The sequence below is a fragment of the Cyclospora cayetanensis genome, unplaced genomic scaffold, assembly GCF_002999335.1.
Source record: "Cyclospora cayetanensis isolate NF1_C8 unplaced genomic scaffold, CcayRef3 CcayRef3_contig_5, whole genome shotgun sequence".
NCBI classification, from domain to species: Eukaryota; Apicomplexa; class Conoidasida; order Eucoccidiorida; family Eimeriidae; genus Cyclospora; species Cyclospora cayetanensis.
In genome coordinates, this window is record NW_020312480.1 from 325,121 (window position 1) to 340,644 (window position 15,524).

At 48.0% G+C, this 15,524-nt stretch overlaps 1 protein-coding gene across 1 annotated transcript; it reads left to right on the forward strand.

Annotated features, from left to right (window-relative positions):
* LOC34620161 (ABC transporter A family member 1) lies at positions 1 to 15,012 on the forward strand. The gene is made up of 34 exons (XM_026334782.1): positions 1 to 586; positions 785 to 837; positions 1,186 to 1,282; positions 1,645 to 1,827; positions 2,028 to 2,212; positions 2,491 to 2,725; positions 2,909 to 3,004; positions 3,269 to 3,379; positions 3,616 to 3,752; positions 3,934 to 4,058; positions 4,339 to 4,486; positions 4,748 to 4,979; positions 5,191 to 5,321; positions 5,481 to 5,545; positions 5,718 to 5,821; positions 5,935 to 6,179; positions 6,346 to 6,608; positions 6,806 to 6,932; positions 7,237 to 7,363; positions 7,621 to 7,798; positions 7,987 to 8,292; positions 8,437 to 8,687; positions 9,094 to 9,345; positions 9,542 to 9,653; positions 9,861 to 9,990; positions 10,239 to 10,401; positions 10,642 to 10,753; positions 11,180 to 11,447; positions 11,829 to 12,077; positions 12,278 to 12,685; positions 12,874 to 13,303; positions 13,516 to 13,662; positions 13,896 to 14,530; positions 14,911 to 15,012. The coding sequence occupies exons 1-34, from the start codon at positions 1 to 3 to the stop codon at positions 15,010 to 15,012; spliced, it is 6,993 nt and encodes a 2,330-aa protein (XP_026190567.1).
* Positions 15,013 to 15,524: the final 512 nt, after the last annotated feature.

Below are 15,524 nucleotides of genomic sequence, written 5' to 3' on the forward strand. Positions count from 1 at the left end.
ATGTCGGCTGAATCGCCTGATATCGCGTCTGCTAGCACAGCCCCTGTGCCCCCAGCACCAGCAGGTGGCGAGAGCCCAACCCCGTCAATTCAATTATCCCAGTGGAACCCAGAATTGAGTGAAGGTGTTGCCCCATTTCTATATCTAAACCAACCATTGCCACAGTCGGCTCCCCGTTTGGGGCCGAGCCGGGGCCGGCAAGGCCCAAGCGAACTTCCTCATCATTCTAACATGCCGCCAAGCAGCATTGGCGCCGATCGACATGGGCACAGGGACTGCAATGGCGGCAGCATCGCTTATGTATGCGAACGAGGACCCGTTGAGATGCCTGTGAATTCCTCTGCATGGGCCCGCGAAATCTCGGGGAACCTAAGCCACACTTCGTTTAAATATACCCAATACCCAAATTTGCTGCCGATGAGCACAGAGCATCGGCTTGATTTTGCAAAGCGGTCTCTGCCTTTCCCCCGCCGAATGTATTCACACGTTTCAGAAACAACCGACCGTGTTTGTGTTCTCCTTTGGCGGGCTTTTGCCCTCAAATTGAGATATCCTCTAATGACACTCATAGGCATTGTAGCTCCAGGTGAGCCTTTGCAGAAGGCAGGCAAAGGGTGTCGTTCGGCAGGCACTAAGAGATGGTATTGTGCTTTTTCCTTTTAAAAGCTTCGTCGTGTTTGCTTGTTGAGTCTGCATCGTTGGGATTTTGCATGCTCATCTGCTGCCAGGCAGCTAAGGCATTTATTTCTGGGCTATCTTCGCACTTGCGATCTCCTTTTCTCAGTCGCTCTGGTGGTGTCTGCGTGCAAAATACTCTCTCACTACCAAAATATAGAGGTACCACAGGAGTACAACACCGGCCGAAACATAGCTTGTGCTGCTGGTGGGGCACACATGGCTCCAAGACCAAGTGGTACTATATTCAGTAAAGAGTCTATTTCATGAGTCACTCGCCTGTAGTAGCTGGTCTAAGTAGGCTGCCTTTCACGTCCAAGACGCCGATAATTGGATGCCAACTAAAGGGCAGACTTCGCGGGCGTTTTGCAGGGATGATGAGTGGGCTCTTCATGAAGTGAAGGCTTTGAGGGGCGACAGGAACAATGTTTTACTGAGTGCACTTCTGGATGTCCGTTATTGGGTCAGTACGAGTCCCTTGGCTGCCTGTTGATGATTTTTTCTGCCTAGGTGAATTTTTTGCCCGCGAATATGTCGGTAGACCCATTTAGCAGGTGCAATTTTGGGGCCTACACCAACCGAACCACAAAAACAAGAAGAGGAAGCGGTAAGCCGTGAACAACATGGGCACTGTTCCCTACGCCTCTATAGCTCAATTAGACTGAGCGATAATCCCCAAGATTTACACTTACTTTTGGCCTTAAATCTATGGGCTCCCCCTGAAATGAGCCCTTATTCACGCACCTTTACGTGTGGCGCTAACTTCCACTAAGAGGCATTACAACCGAAGCATGCTCCTAAAACACGCTAATAGAGACTGTCTCAGTGTACATACAGTGTTTACTTGTTGCGGGACCCAGGTTATCGATAGATATGACTAGGAGGTCCCAAGTGTCAATCGCACCCGTGGGGTGCTAAGCGAAAATGCTCTGTATGCCTCCAATGTGATGTTGTTCCTCACGTCTCCAGATCCGTGCTTTTCCCCATCTAATCTCATGCCTCCTTTTGGTAGACGTTACGACGGCCTCCACTTGATGTACCTACCGGCTATCTTGCACTCCGGGGGTTATTTAGCCTTCGTAGACAAAGCAGGATCTGACTGCCAGCAACTCCGAAAGTTCCTAGGGGAATTCGCACAGACTGTCAGCCCCTGTGAGCTCCCAGTAATTACCAAGGGTATCGTGTGTCCTCTTTTCGTGCATGTAGATATACCTGCACATTCGGAGTAGTATCACATCAGTCTGTATACTTAATTGCGCATTTTATGCGTAGGGCTAGAATGTCCAGTAAGCCCCAAAAGAACGAAATCAATTAAAGAACGCAATGTGCTCAGTCTGCTGCGTCCGCCACAGACCTCATGGAACGCACTCTGGAGTCCCAGCTGTTTATCACCTTTCCATCAGAAAGAGCATTAGAAAAATACAGACGTGAAGCAGCCGCCTACAAAAAGCGCCCAATATATTCGGCATTCATTTGCAGAGCGGCAGCTCCAGGAGGCCTCGACATCACGATCCGTATGCACGTTCGCCGGGGGACGGTGAGAACAGTAACAGCATCAATAGAAGTGCTATCCTCAAAACAGTAGCTAACAAGGATGTTGTGCGGGCTAGCATCCAAGTGCTAGCTGAGCCGTTGTGGGAGAGATCCTGCGTAGAACGCCTGTTAAGCAGCCCAGGATTTTGCATTTTGTGAGGAAAATTTTATAGCGCTTAGGAGTCCTCCAGCGCTCAGTAGCAAACATGGAGGCGTGAATTTGGAAATGCTTTGGTATCTTCGATACATGGTAGTTGAGCTGCGTTCTCTGTGTGTTGACAGCCGCGGTCGATTGCAAATCACACAATCAGGCCTTTTCATCGATATTACACTGGATACGACTCAATGACATATTTTGGTGGCACTAACTTTTTGCTTAAGGCAGACACAATCGGCACGGAAGCACAAGATAAACCTTATGGCCATTTGACTGGGGGATTCCTTGATCTCCTAACACTTGTGCACACTTTCAACCTCGACAGAACAGGAGTTCGAAAGCTCTTTCCTGGATCTATTGGTAGGTCTGAACTTATCGGTTATGCTTGTTGCTGGGAAGAAAAAAGGTGTCGCCGATATCTGGGCTGCGACAAATTTCTATCACCATGCATCGTTTGCCTGGAGCTGCCTTGCTTCTAATATCTACTGCTGTTGGACGCGAAATAAGTGTTTCGTGCTGCTTGATTTGGTTGAATTCGTTTAGTACCGCAACAGCAAAAACCTCAGTGGCTCCGCATCTCAGAGACCTTTTACAAGATATTTGACTACTTTGGCCGAATTCCAGTTCTAAATAGCATCAGTAAGCTGTATGATTCCTAAAAGCAGGCAATCCTCAGCGGGCGCTTAAGCCATGTTCTCCAACCAGATGAATTCGCAAAGGCAGTGTATTGTCCATCCACGATAATTTGAACAGTATAGAGTAGGACACAGGCCTTGAGGGCCTGGTAAATATCAGCCAAGAAGACCATATGAAACTGTATAGTGTGTGCGTGTTGAAGCTGGTACCTTCCCAAGCATGCCTTATCGAGCCTTCATATGGGAAGCTTTGCGAGGCTTTTTTCAGTGTACTCAAGGAATAGCATCAAGCTATTGAGGATGCTCCTTGGACAGGCGGAAAAACACTTGTCCGAGATCCTTGCCCTCGTCCTTTGTATTTCGGCCTCTTCTAATGAAGGTGGTGAATACCGCAATATAGGCACATGGTTTTTGGTGCACTCCGACGCGTGGCTCTTGGCAACCAATCCACTGTTCTGACCCTTGCCTCAGCAGTTCTGTCTTCAACAAGAGGAAATTTGTCAGAGGGGCAATAGATGCTTGTATCGTATTTCTAGTTTGGCAGCACCACAGTGTGTTGTAGATATTTTGCACTTGGTACGCATGCTAGCATGGTGGCTGCTTGTTGTTCTGTAGACCAACCTCAGGATGTTCGATACCTGCTTCCTGCCTTCTTGGCGGGCCCTGGGTATGGCGCCGTCCGGTTGTACACGCACCGTGCAGTGCAAGCTGGATGCGATAGTGAAGCTCCTGCTATGAAGGTCTTGGAGTCGGTATGTCACGATTCCACTCCCTGCATATTGCAATGCCCCTGTCTCCCTTTGCCGCTACATACTAGTTGTCGCTATCGGCCTCTAATGAGGGAAATTTATGAGTAGATTGGCTGTAGCATGCGCACGGCTACATAGATGTGCAGATCAGTGCTACTCTTATTTTGCTTATGCTTCCCCACAGCTGTTCTACTCCCGCACAAAAAAAATGGGTGCGGGGCTAATCTTGGCAACTGGTGGTCCGTTGCACCAAGTGCTACGAACTTTCAGTTCTCCTGTACGCACGGCCTATGCCCCCGTTATGTTTATGTACGCCAAAGCCGTCCCTTGTACCTTATTATTATTAAGCTCCCATGAGTGTCCAGAATGCCTTAATTATCACTTGAAAGCCACAGGCAAGCTTTTACTGATAATAGGAGACACTGAGAAGTTCCTGCTTTTCAAGTCATCAAGCCAAAAGGCAAGAGCTTAAGGCATTTGCGCCGGAAAGTCCACATTATTCGACTGTGTTTTCTGTTGTTCTGACCTTGATATCACCAGAATACTCTTTTAAGCACTGTTTGCCTTGTTGATTTGATTTTTGCTGTAGGGAGTCAGGAATGCCATTTACCCCTGCGACGGTTACCTCTCGTTTCGGCAAACCGGACTCCTGCTGTGCACCTTTCGTCGTTCTGTTCGTCTGCATCCTTTGGCAAGCTGTGAAGGCTATAATGGTGGATAAGGAAACTGGATTCAAAGTAGGTCTAAACATGTTTCTGCAAGCAGTCCACACTTTATTGTAAATATCCGCAACTTTCACTGCCCAGGTGTTATGGTTTGTTCAGGACTCTAATAATTGCTACTCTGTGTTCCAGAAGCATTGCCATTAGATTTTGAGTTTTGTTGGTGTCTTGGCTGGCAGGGGGTAATGTGCGACAGACACTACTAGGTACAACCTCTTCACATTTCAGGGTGGAAGTGCTTGCTGTGATGACACTCAATACAATTCTTGCCTGCAGAACATGCTCAAGATATTGGGGATCTCAGACAAGGTCTTGTGGTTGTCTTGGTATATCTTCTTCATCATTTACAGCTTGCCAATGCTTTTATTAGTGGCTTTTGTGTCTAAGTGTTATGCCTTTACTCTAAGTGATATATGGTTTCTCCTGACGCTGTTGGTGCTGGCGCTGATGGCTACCATTTCCTTCGCGTTATTCGTCACTGCATTCTTTACCGACGGAAACTTAGCAGGTACAGAATGTACAGATATGTCGTATAATAGCTACGGCCATATATTGTAGGGACCTTCCCTTTCTTCTTTTCCTTCGGCTAATGCAAGCATTCCTCAGCTATCAATGCACAGATAAAAAGGGACAGTGCTGACGCGCAGTATGCTTGCATGCAGCGCTGTCGCAGATGCACTTTTGTAAGCTTTTGTTTCACTTATGTGATCTGTGAACAGCAATGGCCGCATGTGCCTGGTGTACACTCATTTGGGCACCTGTCGTTTGTCAGTGGCTTGGAAATGAAGCTTGGAGTCCCAGTGTACAGAGATTCTTCATGGCGTCCTGCCCTGTCGCAGCACTTGGTGTGGTATGCTTTATTTGCTACCCCGGGAAGCTGACGGTCATGATTCTAATCTATTGCCTGCTGAATCAGGTTTGCTTGAACGATACACGTCTACTGAGTTCAGTGCCATGCGCCCCTGTAAAAGACGCTGTTTCAATCCCTCCACTCTGCTTGCTGTCCCAGGGCATCGATATTGCATGGCTCTTTAATGAGCCATACACTGGTGGCATTCGATCATCTACAGCCAAGTAAGTGTTCCAAAAGTTGGGTATAGCTCAACGGAAAAGCCGAGCCCTATTGATGCTGCAGTAGAACTTGAATATGATCGTGGCGCTGAAGGTGTCAGCTAGTAATCAGGACAGGTACATACAAAGTATGTTTTTAACCGCCCCTAGTTGGTTTGCGCTTGTCCTTGCGAAGCCTCCCAGCTCTCGGTGTTACTATAGTGGACGTATATGCTACCTTGAGCATCAGCACGGCAGTTTTCTTTCTCTTCGGCGCATACCTACATAAGATCTTGCCAAGTACGTGGGCTTGAGAGATGACTGCCTGCGTTTTTATGACACTTTGGCAGCTTAAGCGATACTAGCTGAGCCGTGGTCCACTCACGAAATCAGAATCCAAAAACATTCTCTAGACAGCCCATTGGATGGGTTTTGTTGGCTCCTTGAATCCTTCTTTGCTGCAGCATCAAATGGTTGCCCTGAGCATCCTCTATTCCTATTAATTCGCTTGAACTCCTGGGCGCGCCAATGCTGCAATGCATGCGGTCGTCTGCTCGCATGCCCCTGGAGCTCCTGCCCCAGGGACTCCTTAGGTTTCTGTTCTTCATTAAAGAATGCCCCCTGCCTAGCGAAGTATAGTGCAAAAAACAAGGACACGGTATGAGGGGATTTGGTGCTGTACTTCTTTAGAATAGTAACAAAGGTAGCTGCTCCACTTCTCCTTGCTGTGAGAACCAATGGTGGAACTCTGAAAATCTGGCAGGGGTCTTTATACAAGATGGCAGGTCCAGCGCTTGCTGGTCTTGTCCTATTTTTCTGTGCAGCCTCTACTCGATGTACGTGGAGTTTGCAAGACCTTCTCAACCTGGCAGGCGAAGAAATGTAGTAGGGGCTCACTGCAGGCAGTTAACAGGGTCTCTTTTTCGGTGTACCGCGACGAAATCTTTGGCGTTCTGGGCCAGAATGGCGCTGGGAAGTCCACCCTCATTTCTGTCATCACTGGATCAATAGCTTTCACAGACGGGGATGTATTTATCGAAGGGCTCTCCATGAAGCGACAGCCTACCTATGCAAGGCGCAATATTGGGTAACAGATTTTAGTAAATTCACTGGCCTGACATAGGGTTTCTGTATAAAGAGCAGGCAAAAGCCATGGTCTTGTTCTTGGATAATACTGGGCCGAATGAGATTCTTGGGAAAAGAGTCAGCTTTCCTCGTGGTGACTGTAAGGAAAACTGAATCCGCTGTATTCCAAGTTTTGTTGTGGCACCGGTCTACCATCAGGTACTGCCCTCAGTTTGACGTACTGCTTCCCTATTTAACTGTTGAGGAGACACTTTGGGTTTACGCTTCACTGCGAGGCGTTCCAAGGAGTCACCGAAAAGAGGAAATAGCAGAGCTGATGAACATGGTAAACTCCGGGCTAATGGCCCAGCTGGAATACAGATTTGGAAGTAATCCCTGTTCGAAGCCCCCATATCACTTAGATATTTATTTTGATTACTTTGGTTCTAAACATTTAGGTCCCTGTGACTTTCCACGGCTTCGTGCGCCAGTTTATTACACTTTCCTGTGATCATGTCGTTTTGTGTATCCATCACATTATTTGCTGACCACTTCTTCACCCTAGACTGTTCGGGCCGGGGACACTTGGTGCAGTCCATGTCAGCAACCTGTCTTAGCAGCGTTCCCCCTTTGCTGTTTTGTCTTATCAGATGAAGCTCTCGGAAATGGCAAAGGTTCGAATAGAAGCTTTAAGTGGCGGTTGGCGCAGACGTGTCAGCAGCACTGTTGCATTTCTGGGGGACCCAGCTGTTGTATTTCTTGACGAACCCACGGCAGGTAACGCCTGGTAGCTCATACATCCTATTGGACGCCATGGCTACATTCTTTTCCTTCCCCGTGTTATATGATAAACTGAACTTATGCTCCTGAAGGGGACGTATGGCTCTTAATTTGCTGTCGTTGCAACACACGGAATAGTGTACATTAGGCGCAAGACCCGCGCACTTGCTGTTCTATACTCGGATAAAAGTAGGCAGAGATTTGGGCCTAGAAGCGGCAGTGGACATTTTGACTTCATTCACGCATGCTTTCAGGAATGGATACCCTCTATCGACGGACTTTCTGGGACTCCGTTCGCTGTTTAAGCCGTAGTAGATGTATTGTTCTTACAACACATATGATGGAGGAAGCAGACTATCTCTGCGACCGCTTGGCCATTATGGTGGACGGAAGAATTGCCTCGGCGGGGGCACCTCTGATCCTAAAGACTCGGTGGGTAACTCAGCGAAAGATGCCTGCAGCTAGCTAATTATCATCAGGAAGGGGCTCTGAACCACGCCAATATATTAAGATGGGCAGTGCCGTAATGCTCTACGCCCCAAGTACCTTTTGTCTTTGCATCATGCGTATTTGAGGGCTTCAAGCGGAGTGCTAATGGGCACCATTATGCTGCGTAACAGGTTTGGGAGAGGGTACATAATATCTGTTATCTCCCGGAAGCAAGGTCATCGAGAAGAACAACAGGCAAAAAAAAAACTACGGCAGCTGCTGCACACGTTAGAGCATCCCCCTGCCATTCAGGAAATATCCGGGCATGAACTGCGGATTTTTTCTCCGTTCCATCACTCCTTCCAGCTTCCAGTGTACGCTTATAAGGCCTTTCTTTTGGCATTCATCTCGCTCTGTCCATGTGCGCCACGTACCGGACCGAGGACTGAGAACACTCAACCATCTTTTGCTTTCAAAACACGCGTAGCTCTCTCAGAGTTGCTTCGGGTAGCTATATGTCCATACATACACAAACGATGAACTAAAGGGGAATTTTTTGACGAGTCAAATATGCCAATTACCTCAACAAGCTGCAGTCACTCTTTATTTTCCCAATGTGGTTTTTGAGCTGCACCCTTCAGGCTCTTTGCGGAACTGGAGAAAAACGGCGAGCAGTATGGGGTAGAAAGCGCTGTCCTGGGTTTTGGCTCTCTTGAGGAAGTGTTCTTAAATGTCGTAAAACTCGCGAGGCAGGAACAGGAGCGCGCCGCTCATTCCTTAGGACTAGTAGAGACAACAAACCCGGACGGAGAATCCCTAGAAAACGCGGCAAATACACGGGAATCTGCATGCTCATCTCCCAGTTGCGCTATCGAGCCAGGCTCTCCACTTGGCGCTGAAGCGTCCCGATCCATCGGCAGGTCAGGGGAGCTGCTGGAAGCATCGCGTTCGTGTTTATCAACAGGCTAACAGTAATTTTGTTGTCATCAAGTGCACAGAGCGCTAAATATTTATCTGTTAAAGAATACAAAAAGAGTTTGGTACAAAGACGTTCACTACGAACCAGACAGCACTAATTTTACTCATTGAGGCCTTGTATCTCTGCTTGGCCATGCAGCAATTTCCACAGTAGCCTACGTTGTGTACATGTTCCTGCACATTTCCTGTGTACTCTGCGCTTCCGTTTGGCATTGCTTTGTTGGCAGCACAAGGCAACATCGTATATTTTGCATTGCTACTATGTTCGTACAGGCGCTTGTACGGGAGGGTCTCACGCACTGTCCGGCGTGAGGCTACAGGCTTTACTGAACCCGATAAAATTATATGCATCGCTGATAAATTCGGCCAAATGGCTCGAAACGGGCTCAGTTGGGCTGCTCCCGAGTCTGGCACCTCGTTCCATGGCTCTCGCCGTAACACGGTACACGTAACCGCTCTGTCACTACGCGGTTCAGCGTTGCTTGCCACTAAGGAAAAGTGCGAAGGGCTGTTCCGGGATGCGTCGATTATGGGAGCCTTGCTGAAGAAGCGCGTTCGATTTCTTTGTCGGGGTGCGTCACTACCATACCAGTAGCCAAGATCCATTTGGAAGGACCATGCAAATCCATCATCCTTTCGCTTAGTTGACACCGTATGCCACGTGATTTTCTAGTGCTCTAGTGTTATCCTGCTCTAAGTATTATCCCCCTCTTTGCGCATGTTGTCACGCTTCGATATGCCACTTGCCGTGTCTAATGGCGTGCATAGGCTTGGACGTTGATGCTGCGACTATTGTTGCTTGTGCAGACTGGGTACATGTGACTATTTCCTTTTTCATCCCGCTTATGCTGATGGGATTGACACTCTATATGCGAGCAGAGTGAGACCGAAAAGGCTGTCTACCTTCTCTCCTATATGCATACCCTTTGCGTTACGGCCAGGCTAAACCCTACTCGCTTGGGGTGCTTTCTCCCCTCCTGCATGATTGCCCTACAGTTCCAGATGCATTTTTGCTTTTGCTGTAGTAGCTTCATTTTCGCAAAAGTTCATTGTACTTGTAGAGGGAACTGGCCCCTTTTCTTCTCAGGAAGTCAGAGCCACGCGTGCCGCTGAATGGGCAACAATTACTTGCCTATCGGCTCTCAAAACCCATCCACGCAGAAGTGCCTTATGGAGGAGAAGGTTGGGTATTAGGGACCCTCGACAACTGTAATTCTGTAAGTAACTCCTTGTCGCGCAGCTCATGTCCCTGTATGCCTGAATGATAAATGTTTTGTCTAGTTCACTTACTGAACTGAGCTAAGGTCCGACTTCTTGCTCTGAGAAGTGCATTCTATAGCAGGGGTCGCCTATAAGTTGTGGGTGTAACCAAATGATAAATGTAGACCTTCGGTGGTAAACTTGGGCAGTCAGCATGTATAGCCAGTTCCTTTCTTGAATATTGCTACGTGTGCCACATCTTCAGCCCGCCATGACCCACAATAACGTGTCTGATAAAGTCAAGAATAACAATGAGATGTATGATTTTCTCCTTGACGGCTACACTGGCCCTCATCTGCCTCGCTACGGTGCCTATGTTGTAAGGGGACGACAGCCGGATATCTCTGATACTGCCAATCAGCTTGAAGGTTTGCCAGATGAGCATATGTGGAGTGTAGATAGAAATGTAAAATATTGCCTTCACAGTATGCACAAGCCAGAATTCAAATGGGACGGCAAGGGTTTGACGCTAAGGGTAGCTGCCATGGGCAGGCACATAAGGCTGCCCAGGACATCGATTTGGGAAGCATTTGCTAATTTCAAGCACTAGAGTTAGGCAGAATCAAATAAGGTTTAATATCTGCAAGGAGTGTTGTTCCCTTTCGCAGTTACCTTATGGCACAACGCAACACTAAGAGATGCTGTGCCCCTTCACTACAGCCACCTGTTAAATTGTATCGCGCAAGACCGCAGGGGACTCCCCAATTCTGTATTTGTCAGGTAAATCTAGCTTGCAGAGAAGCTCCCCTCGCAGTGAAAGGTGTTGTCAGCAGCCAGTGCAGGAACTCTTTATATCCCTTCCCCGGAAAGGCATTGATTCCAGCCTTCGTGAGGCGCGCTACTTAATTACTTTTCTCCACTGCGCATTGGCTAGTACTATGTGGCCAGCTAAGTAAAATTACACTCGCTTTTTGGACACATATGGCTCTCTCTGGGACTATACGAGTCGTTGCTGTGTGAGAATACAACTGGAACCTAGTCGAAATCTCTCACCGATTCAGCACTGCTCTTCTTTTTCTTTTCCCTGGAGTACTGCACTTAAGTCTTTTATTATACATAGTATACAGCTGCCTATCGCTAAGAATATATGCAAAAATGGTCGTTCGTTGGTTGCGAAGGTTGCTGTGGCTTCGTGTTGTATTCCAGCAATCAGCCGTTCGCGGACACAGAGGATAAATTCATGGACGCCCTTATCGTGGCATTCTTTACAATTATCGCTTACTCTTTCGTGGCAGCCGGTATCGGGAAGGCTTGCATTGTTGAGCGAGTACGGAGAGTCAGACATCAGCAGATCCTTTTTGGGGTGACTCCGTTTCACTATTGGGCCTCCAGCTACTTGGTTGACATGATTTTGCTTCTTCTCCCTTGCTTCATCATCTTTGGGATGATAATGTGGGCAAACATTACTCCTTTGGTACGCGGGACTCACGTAAAGCAAAGTAGATGGAGTGAACACGATGTTGGTTGCACATATAGTAAAACGAGGTAGCATTGGGTTTAGACGCCCTCGTTCCATTGGCAAATGGATCTTCCCGCCTACCAGCAATGCTTTTGATTCAACACTATATACTTCATTTCCCCTTGGTTTACAATATCAGTGCTTTGGACAGCCTTACACTTTTTTATTCTTGCAAAGAAGTTCCCGGTGGTAGTGTTATTCTTCCCCCTTCCATCATTTTTGGAAATGCTGGCAGAGCTGCGTGCTTCTCTTGTGCCAGCAGTCGACCTCGGTACAAATAGAATGTTCTACGTGCTTTCTATACCCAAACCCATTGCTTACTTTGTAATTTTTCAGGTCGGCCAGCACCAACGAGGAATTTTCCTGCTTGGCACTATATTATTTTGTTTATCCGTTTGCCCCTTTGGCTACGCGATATCTATGGGACTTGATTCTCCAATGACATTCGTCATTGTAATGCTAATTTTGGGCTGGTCCCTCCCCTCACTTCAAGTTCTGTTTACAGAGGTCAGCGGCCTGCAGGGAATCTACAGCAAGTATCTGAGATACTTCCTAATGTTTCTTCCCCATGCTGCATTATGCGAGGTACGGAGAGCATAAATGAGCGTTAATTTTGGCTAACTACAAGAAATTTAAACATACATGAGCATGATTGACACGACAGAAATGGCAAATCATCTTTAGTTCTGGGAGTTGTTTACCATGTCAAATACCTTTATTTTGTAGCGTGTCCTCTACGATCGGTATTCAATGACACTGTCTGGTCCTTTGCGTTTTGTTTGCAGCTGCTGATCAATCTAGGAATGATGAACCAGCTAGCATCTGGAACGATGAAGGCGGAAGAATTGGTGAACTGGATGGACTTTCACAAGACCGGGTGTCCCTTGTTGTATTTGGGCCTGACCGTGCTGCTGAACTGGACAGTCTGCATAAGCGTTGATTGGATCACAAACTATCCTATGGGCAAACCAAGACTAGCCAGGGCCCTGCCGTCTATTGGAACTTTGTTCAAGCATTTGGCCGGTCTGCTCCATTGCCAACTGTGTGAAGGGGCCCCGCAAACTTGCAGTCAGGCCTGCAGAGTACCAGAAGATGTGCCAAAATCCACAGGACAATTCACACGCCGGATGTCGCCCACCGATGAGGGATATGCATTCCAAGGCAGAGTTGCAGATATCAGCTGTAATATTAAGGTGAGAACCAAGGGTGAAAGGCTCAAAGGCACAGGCACCAGGGGACAAAGCTAGGCATAGACGGGAAGCGCGATGGTGTTTGCTAGCTTTCGTACTCTGTGGGTGGCGGAATGAGATGACACCTTAATCAAACTGCTGTTATCTTCTTCTCCTAAATACAAACTGCTCGAGCGGCCCAACTAGTATAGGCTGCTGGTTTCACGGTTCAACTTATTGGGGAACCACCGTTGTCCTCTTCGATGTTCCAGGATGAGGAGGCCAGGGCTGCGAGGGCTGTCAGCCGCTTGCGTCAGCGTAGCAAGAGAGACGGATTTGCGTCCTCTACTGTCCCCCAAATTATCAAAAACATTAATTCAAAACGTTTCCCACGGGGTCATTGTTCTGCCATCGACTCCCCTGTTGGGGATCAAGAGGAACTGGATATTCCGCTCGTTGTTTACCGACTAAAAAAGACGTATCGGGCCCCCTTTCTCCAACGTTTCTTCTCCTTCTGCTGTCTCCCTTTTAGGAAAAGGACCGGACATCCCCTCTGTTGCTGCTGCAAACTGGCACAAGCGACGCAAGCCCTACAAGGCGTCTCCTTTTGCGTTCCAAAGGGGAAGTGCCTTGCTTACATAGGTATGTAGAAGGTTTCGGTATGGTATGTGTTGCTGCTTGTTGAGATGGACCTGATCATGTCCTAAAAAGCACTACAATATGCTAGCAGACTCAAGGGGGGCAACCGCACCAGGTCTTGTATTCCATATAGATGGAAGGATTCCACACAGCCTTCCGAATAAGCTCAATGTCCATTTCAGCTCATTCCGATATTGTGGCTTATAATTCTTTAGGAGTGAACGGTTCAGGGAAGTCCACAACGTTTAATATCCTCAGCAGTCTCGTGTGTCAGTCTGACGGTTCTGTTTTTATTAGCGGCTGGGACACCCTCATCCACCCACAAAAAGCAAGGACAAAACTGAGATACTGTCCCCAAACAGGTACAGAGCTATTCCAAATAAAAACCCCAAACATGGTATCTCCTCCCAAGTGACAACAAAAACGCACTAGCAGCGCTTTTATGCCTGTAGAGGCCTCCTTATGCCTCCATGTGTCTCAGCAACTCGGCATGCTCTTATGCGTAGCTCGCATTCTTTCCACTTTCAAGCTTGCAGCGAGCCATTTAGCCCTATTGTGACTTGTGTGATTGGAATGTGTCTGCCTCTGCTTGCAGATCCACTTTTGCCTACGCTTACAGGGGCAGAGCATGTGTACCTCTATGGTTCTTTGCTAGGTTTACGAGGAAGAGAGCTAGCACAATTTTGTTCTGACTTCTTTGACGTGATCGGCTGCAAGCAATACATGCACAGACTGGTCAATTCATACTCAGGGGGCACCAAGCGCAAGCTCAGCTTGGGCATTGCAATGCTTGGTGACGCGGAATTGTTGCTTCTAGATGAACCCACATGTGGCGTAGACCCCGAGAGTCGGCAGGCTTTGTGGCGAATGATTGAAGACGCAAAAAACTGTAAAACCGCTGGCAAAGCGATCATTTTGACCTCTCACTCCATGGAGGAGTGTGAAGTATTGAGCGACAAAGTTGGGATCCTTCACAGAGGCAAGCTGCTGTGCCTTGGCACTTCTGCTGAGCTACGGGCAGCGTATGGCCATGGTTACCAAATAGAATGCGTCTTTGTCGCCGCTGATGTCGCCGAGAACCCAGCTCTTCCGCAGTGCTTTGTAGCTGCATTGAAGAAGAACCTCCCGACACTCCGCCTGGTACACCGAATGGCTTACAAAATCACTGTCTCAATAGCAAAGAAAGAAGCGTCTCTCGCAGCGATCTTCCGCGAGATAGATACAGCCAAGGTAGGTGAAGTGCAAGTGCATGCTTCATCCCCTAAGTATTTACAAACAATATCACCGGACAGAAGATTGGTGTGAGGAAGAAGCCGCTGCTATGTTCCTTGCTGGCTGCTTACTCCTTGAATCACAGCACACCGAGATAGTGAGGAAAAACCCGCACCTCATGCCTTGTTGGTTGTAATGCTTCGCGAGTACACTTTCCAAGCCTTTTTGAGGTGCCAGAGTGAGGGAGCAAAGTGTGCAAGCGACATTCTGACACAGGGTTCATTTGTTGGTCTAGATCTGGCTAGAAAAACACAAGCACGGCCTTTCTTACCCAGAATACTTCGCGCCTTGTGTTAACCGTAGCGACTGCCACTAATGTTGTGTCCGTGTGGCTGCAGGCAGCGTTTGCCCTCGAAGCCTACGCTGTATCAGAAACAACTTTAGAGGAAGTGTTCGTCGAAGTCAGCCATCAAGCAGATCAAAACGATAACCAAGCCTAAAATCAAAGACAACAAACCACTGCGGCTTTCCAACATCAGGGGGAAAATGTGCAGCACCTTATAAAAGACGGAAGCAACAGAGCTAGCAAGTGCTGCATGTGATGCAGTCAGCAACCGCAACAGCACTGGATGCTCTTTCTACGAGGCACTAGATACGCGGAGGAGTATGAATTTGCAAATCAGGCAGCGAATACCGTGGGAGCCACCAGGTGCGGAATGGCAAGCTGCACACTGACCTCGTTATGCCTTCTTGGCTTTTGGTCACTTTCATCATGTGCAGCTCTATTTTCGCCCTTTAAATCATACAAGCTGATACGTGCGCTCTCACAGAAGCACTGCTTTATGTAGGTGGCTCTGCTTTTGCCGGGTGATTGCCTGCCATTCGGGTTGGGCCGTTGGGGCAATGGAGTTACAGTAGTTAGGCATGTCAAATACAGTTGTTGCACCAGCAGACCGTGATGCTGGGCGCTTGCTTAGTATGATCAAGTAGATGCAAAGGCACTATTGGAGTA